Consider the following 6996-nt stretch of genomic DNA (forward strand, 5'->3'; position numbering starts at 1 on the left):
CATCTCCTCTCTCTTACAAAGATGAGTCCAAGGGCTCAGTACTGACTCAGGGTTAGTCAAGGTGAGAACCCACAGGCCTACATTTCTGTGTTATTTCCGACCCGAGGTTCTAGAAGGCAGTAACAGAGGGGTCCTTGAGTCTCTCTTAGCGTCCAGAAGGTCCAGAGAATCTGTACCTCTCCCGGGTGAGAGTTGGCAGCTTTGGGCCAGCATTCTATCAGCCTAGTGTTTGATCCTGCTTACCTCATGCTTATCAGAAGCTGATTCATCTGTTCTCTCATTCATGCTTCTGACCAGTCATCCCTCCCTTCGTTCATTCATTCAATAAGCATTTGTCACTGTCCGCTTTGTACCAGGCCCGAAGCTGGGTTCTGGGGACACGGAGATGAGTAAGGCTCGGTCCCTGCCCTCTGTGGCCCCACCATCCAGCAGGGGGGGCGGTGAGGGCAAGAGTTACAGTGGAATATGACAGGGCCAGGTGGAGAGAGACTGATCTCCCGTCATCTGAAATTAATCAGTTCTCCACAGATGCATTTTTCTGGTTGGTGGGCTCACTCTTTTTTTGGGGGGGGGGCTCACCCTTTTTAAAACTTAAACCCAATGTGTTTCAGAAGTGTCAGCATTCAAACAGAGACCAGAGCGTGCACAATGAAATGTGATCTTCACCACATCCTGCCTTCCTCTCCAGAGCCTAGGACTGCTAATAGTTCTTTGGGTTATTTTTCAGAAAATTCTTCTGTGTGTTCACACACAGAGAGAGCGGGAGCCTTCCCTTCCCCCCGTCCACAGACACGTGCTGTTCACCCTGTTCTGTAACTCCCTCCTTCTCCCATAACAGTTCCCCTTGGAGAGGGGCCCCTCCCGGCACCCCGCCTCCGAGGATTGCCCCATTAACGGACATTGCGTTGTTCCCAGAGTTTGAAGATTAAATACAGGAGTACAGATCCTGACAGGCGGAGCCTTTCAATTCCTGGTGTCACGGGGAGAAAACAAAGAGGGGTCACTTAGTGACGAAAATGTGGAGGCCGAGCCCCCCTCCCCCGCCCCCAGGCCATACCGAGCGGGTCTAAGGTTGAAATGACGGCGAGCTGCCAGCCAGGCAGTGCGCGTCCCCTGCTTCACCCCGCCCTGTCCTCTCCGCAGCCCTCGCCTCCCACGACTACATCTTGAAGATCGTGCCCACGGTTTACGAGGACAAGAGTGGCAAGCAGCAATACTCCTACCAGTACACGGTGGCCAACAAGGTACGTGGGCGGCGGCCCGGCCCAGCCGCGTGCAATCGCGCCCTCTGCTGGCCAAGAGCAGAGGCGACAAGCGTCTGGGCGAGATTTCCACCGGTTCCCTTGGGCGGGTGGGGAGCGGGCTTTCCTGGGGGGCTGCCCTGGCCAGGCTCTGTCCCTGGGTGAAGACGGGAGACCAGTCTCAGAGTCAAGGGGCAGAAGTCTAACCGGAAGACGGGGCGTGATCTGTGTGAGAAGGAGCAGGCGGGTGGCCTCCCGCAGAGGTCCCAGGGCTGGCACATGTCCCTGCCTCTGGCCTTGCTCCTTCAGACTCAGGACGCTGACTGTCCAGCGCACGACGGACGCCCTGGCTCCTGGGGCAGAAGTGCTTTATCTGAAAGCACGAGACTTTCGAATCACACGGGATGGCCATTGGTTAACGGGGATGTCCCAGGACCCCAACACTCAAAGTCACAGCCTCAGTGGGGAGCAGAGCATGATCAGAGACCCCAACACTCAAAGTCACGGCCTCAGTGGGGAGCAGAGCATGATCAGAGCCAGCGGAACGGGGGTGACCAACAGTCAGTGGCTTCAAGCCGAGACGGCCTCAGGCTTGCCCGGGGCCAACCCTGCCGGTGGGACGTAAATGGAGGCACGTTGGTTGAGGCACCCCCGATACACCCCGTTATGGCCAGGACCCTCCCCTTCCGTCTGTTCCAGAGCTGCCCAAACCCCTGCTAAGTGATATATTGTTTAGCTCAGGTAATAGTAATAGTAAGAGGGGTAGCTATCGTTTATGGAGCCCTCACAGTGGGCTGGACACCAGCCAGGCTGTCTGCCCATCGTCTTTTTCAGTCATCATGACAGCTCTGGCATTGGGACTCTTATCGCCCCCAGGGGACATGTTTGGCCACTGAGGTACTGAGAGGCGATCCTTAGAACCGGGTATTAGAACCAGGTCCTCCTCGGGCTCCAGAGCTGGCCTCTTGCTCACATCACCAGTCCATCAATCTGAACAAGGCACAAGAGTCGGCCGGGCTGGCAGCTCCTCCCTCTCTGGCGACTCGGGGTCCCTTGCTCTGAGCTGCCTGTGCTGATGTTCTGGTATAACTCCCTGAAAGGAACCCTGTTTCCTTTCGTCTCTGTTCCTCGGAGGGACTGTCACCCTCACGAGCTGACAGCATCCGACAAATGGGAGAACGTGGGTGCAGTCTGGGCAGGAAGAGCAGGAGCCGTGGAGCAGATGGCCGGCTCAGAGCCGGCTCAGTCACTAAGTCACATAACCACTCTGTGCCTCAGTTTACTCATCTGTAAAATGGTGCCCACCTCATAAGATTGCTGTCAAATGAGGCAATCCTTTTAAAACCACTTGGCACACAAAGCTTTAAGTAAATGGTACCTACGGCTGCTGTGTTTCATTTTTTTTCCTCTGTCCCCCGGGCCTGGGCTGTGACCCAGACAGTCACCCTGCCCATCAGCTCTCCCTGGAGAAAGGTGAGCTTCCCCCAAGGCTTTGGCAAGGGCCCAGGAGCCAGAACAGCTTGCTCAGCCCTCTCGGTGGCCTTGGCCCCAGCCCGCCCTGCGACTGTGTGGGGCTGCACCCACTGGGGCCGGCGGCAATCCAACAGACAAAGCAGGTCTCTGGCTTATCCCTGGGAGAAGCCTTGAGCTCAGGCCCAGCATTTGGCATTGGGAGTACCCCTGTGGTTCAGCTTGGTCTCCATTCGTAGACAAATGAGGTAAGCCCAGAGGTTTTCAGCATCCTGAAGCACCCAGTCTGGAGAGGACATTATTCACTCAGCCCCTTAGCATCCTTTTAGTCCCAGAAGGGTGGCTTCCCAGGTAGGCCTGTGGCAGAGGCCCATGGCAGGGCCAAGCCCTCTGCCTTTCCAGTTCTGTGTTCCTTCTACGAAGAAGCTCACTCAGCACGTGGCCTTTATACTTCTCTCTCTCTTCCTCTCTCTCTCTCTCTCTCTCTCCCTCTCTCTCTCTCTCTCTCTCTCATACACACACACACACATCTGCACACACTCCTTGAGATGTCACGTGTGGCATAGAATGTCCCCTCCTTGCTACACACACACATCTGCACACACTCCTTGGGATGTCACGTGTGGCATAGAATGTCCCCTCCTTGCCAAGCCTTCCAGATGGCCCGGGGAGACTTGGTCATTCTTTCGTGGCCCCCCCAGCCCTCCATGGACCCCTGTCCCATCCTGTGCGGCGTTGCAGTATTGCAGATGTGTTTCCATCCATCTCCTTCCCCAGACCGTGCTCACTCTGGGCATGGGGCAGGGCTTACCCCGCTTGGGGTCCCCAGCAGCCAGCACAGCGCCAGCGCACGGGAGAGCTGCTCGGTAAACCATCGCTGAATAAACGGATGGATTTCGTGTGGCCCGGGCCTCAAAGGGGGAAATAGGCCTTTACTCAGACCGAGCCCAAATCGCCTTTGTCCTTTTCCATCGCTGCTCCGCTTCATATTTTTGATTCCGGGGCTGCTGCCCGGTTATATGGTCAATTTCCAAGGAGCCCAAAGGGTCAAACATGCCTCCAGCAATGTTGCCCATCCAGATGCTGCTGATGGCAGGGCCACCCGGGAAGGGGCTTGAGAGGAGGGCCCCACGGGGTCTGGCTACCTGGGGGAGAGGGAGGGAGGAGAGCCCATTCTCACGGGTTGTCGGGTGGGGGGCCCCTCTGCACTCCAACTCCGACCCCCGTGAGACGAGGTTCGTGTGCCTGCATCTCATCCCCATCCCCGTGTCTCCTCCTCCACCCCAGGAGTACGTCGCCTACAGCCACACGGGCCGCATCATCCCCGCCATCTGGTTCCGATATGACCTCAGCCCCATCACGGTCAAGTACACCGAGAGACGGCAGCCTCTGTATCGGTTCATCACCACGGTGAGTGGGTGGGGCGCCTGCGGTGGGCTTCTTCTCTTTGCGCCCCCACTGGCTCTCGAAAACACGGGACTCAGCCCTCAGGGCTAGGCGCTCAGGCTGTACCCAGGAGGCTTGGATCCCTGGGATGTTCAGAAATGTCATCAGCATCATGTCAAAATCAGTGGTGTCTCATCAGGAAAATATTTTCCAGAGGGGCATGCCGCTAAATCCACTTAATTCCTTAAGCAGATCTTCATACGGCTCGATTAGGTTTTCTCCAGTTTCTCATTTTTATGGAAATTCTTTTTAGCAGGGTTTATCTTTTTCTGTGTGAATTTTCTAGAGAGGGTATTTTTTTTTCCCATGCCTGTTTTCCAACGCCAGCTGCTATTGTCAGGTTCGTTCGTTCGTTCTTTCTTCCTTTCTTTCTTTCTTTCTTTCTTTCTTTCTTTCTTTCTTTCTTTCTTTCTTTCTTTCTTTCTTTCTTTCTTTCTTTCTTTCTTTCTTTCTTTCTTTTCTTTTCTTTCTTTTCTTTCTTTTCTTTCTTTTCTTTCTTTTCTTTCTTTTCTTTCTTTTCTTTCTTTCCTGCTTGTTCCCTTCCTTCTTTTTTCTCCATCGTGTCCACCGAGTTCAGTTTTCTGTGGGGCAGCTTTAAACTGATGTCGGTTTTTTTGTTTTTATTTATTTATTTTTTTTCCGATGCTGGAGAAAGCTGATTGTTTCTGTCGGTTTAACTGTTCCCTGGCCTCTCATTCAAAATGTCCTTGGGATCGGAACAGGAAGGTCACCGTGTCCTGCTTTAGCCAAGAGGCCTCGGAGATGTTTGATACCAGAGTCAGCTCAGGGAGGGAGAAGGGATTATCTCATCACAGATTTGGAAACTGAGGCCTAGAAGTTCTTATCCTTCTACGCCTCTCCTACGTGTAATGATGACCTGTGGGGTCAGGAGTCCGGTCCTGGTGCCTTCATGTCCCACTCTGACGAGGTTCCTGTTAGTCAGGACTCTGTCACAGAAGAGACAGAACCCACGTCGCGCTGGCCGGACAAGTGGACAGGCCACAGGCGTGGCTGGATCCAGGCGTAAAGGTTGTCTGCAATGGGTCTTTCTCCACCCTGCTTTCCTCTGCCCTGGTCTCATTTTCAAATAGAATTGACTGACAGAAAATGCCCATTTCTCAGTGATTCCACCCTGAGTCCTAGATAGGCTGACACTGTCACTGGCCTGGCTCGGGACCCCTGCCATCCTCGTGCCCTGGGGAGGGAAGGGAGTACTCCAGTTGACCAGCCCCACTCAGACGACAAGGACAAAGACTGCAAGGAAAAAATCAGGGGCCAGTTCCTGGAAGAGGGAAGAGTAGGTGCCAGGAGACAGAAAGGTCCGATGTCCAAAACACGGCCTCCACCTCCCACCTACGAAACAGGAATAATAATCCGTACTCTCCCCGCCTCCCAGGGCCTCATGGGCCTCTGAGGAGATGCTGAAAAGATCGCCGTTCTAGAAAGCCATGTGGCTACAAAGGCTGTCACAAGCAGCCTTTTCTGTTCTCTGACGCCATAAAAAATTGAACTTCTGTCCAACGAAGTTAATGTATTAACATAAGTGAGTGCGTTAACCAACGAAGTTCGCGTATTAACATAAAGTTAACCGACTAGACGCAGATAGGGAACAGATGCGTGCCACACGTGCACGAAAGGAGTACGTTTCAGAAGAATCCCTACAAATCCGTAAGGAAAAAGTCGATCGATCCAAAAGGAAAATGGGTAAGGACTAGCCGTGCGCAGAAAAGACCACTCCGCCAGTGAAAAGATGCCCAAGGTCACTAGGAATTAGAGGAACAAGGTTCAGAACAACGAGCCCATTCCATCCTGTCAGCCTGGCAGAGAGGGAAGATCTGTCTGCATGGAGACCGGGAGGGTGCGGAGCCGTGGGGACCACGTCCACCATCTGGTGCGTGGCTAACGCGTGTCAGCCACTTCGGAGGAAAATGCACAGACCCTTTGACCCGGAAGGCAGAAGATTTGTGAGCAGGTGGTTTTACCCGAGGCCCCACGGGGTGGCGCCCGAAGGGGCCTCGGCACTGACTCACCCTAGTGCTCCTACTCCATACCCGGAGTAAGACAGGAACCAGGCGCAGTAGGTGCCTCTGTGCAGGCGAGGTCCGTGGCATTGACCATGGCAGAGGAACCCCGATGCCCCCACCTCACTGGAGGTTTGAGAAGGATCTCCACGTCCCTGTTTCCGATTGCTCCCGTAGTGCCAGATGGCTGAGGCTCTGCGTGTCGAATCCCCTTGGCAAGGGGCTGAGAAACGAAGCGACTTCATTTATTCACTTATTTACTAGAATTTGCCACATGCCAGGCCCTGGCCTGGCAGCGGGGATGGCTGAATTAGAGATGATCTCTGCCCTCGAGCTGCCCCCGGGCCGGTGGGGGAGATGGGCAAGCACACAGAGAGCTGCGGTCCCGTCCGGCGGGGGCACCGGTGGAGCTAGGCACCAGGCACGGTGGCGAAAAAGAGGCGAGCACAGTCCTGTCTGTTCGGACAGTTCCAGGAAGGACACCCTGAGGTGGGTCTTGACGGGCGAGCAGACAGTTTCTAGACTGATGCGTGAAGGCGAGAGCGTCTAAGCAAAGGGAGTATAGCACATGCGGAGGAGCCCCACGTGGCACGTCCCGTGAAGGCCACGTGGCCCCTTTCGGTGGGAATGGGCTTCTGAGAGCTGGAGGTCCCAGGAAGTCGCAGGGGAGGAGCCTGTCCCTTATCACCCAGAGGCCAAACACCTCCAGGACTGGCTCCCTTTGGCCACCGGCCCTTCCTCCATCCCTGCCCCGCCCACCTCCACCTGAGCGTGAGCCAGGATGTAGGAAACCTCCACTGTTAGCCTGGTAGTTTTTC

At 54.9% G+C, this 6996-nt stretch overlaps 1 protein-coding gene across 6 annotated transcripts in view; it reads left to right on the plus strand.

Moving 5' to 3' along the window:
- ERGIC1 (endoplasmic reticulum-golgi intermediate compartment 1) overlaps positions 1–6996 on the plus strand; it is an 82541-nt gene that overhangs the window by 69078 nt on the left and 6467 nt on the right. For 3 of the 6 annotated variants that reach the window (XM_025043094.1, XM_015585323.1, XM_015585322.1), the window contains exons 8-9: positions 1144–1244; positions 3999–4121. In XM_025043094.1, coding sequence (XP_024898862.1) covers positions 1144–1244; positions 3999–4121 — 224 coding nt within the window. Of the gene's footprint in view, positions 1–1143; positions 1245–3998; positions 4122–4808; positions 5008–5100; positions 5680–6996 lie in introns of those variants that run through there. The other 3 variants (XM_015585320.2, XM_015585318.1, XM_015585319.1) reach the window with 3 other exon arrangements.

Source organism: Pteropus alecto, unplaced genomic scaffold (assembly GCF_000325575.1).
Source record: "Pteropus alecto unplaced genomic scaffold, ASM32557v1 scaffold40, whole genome shotgun sequence".
Lineage (NCBI taxonomy): Eukaryota > Metazoa > Chordata > Mammalia > Chiroptera > Pteropodidae > Pteropus > Pteropus alecto.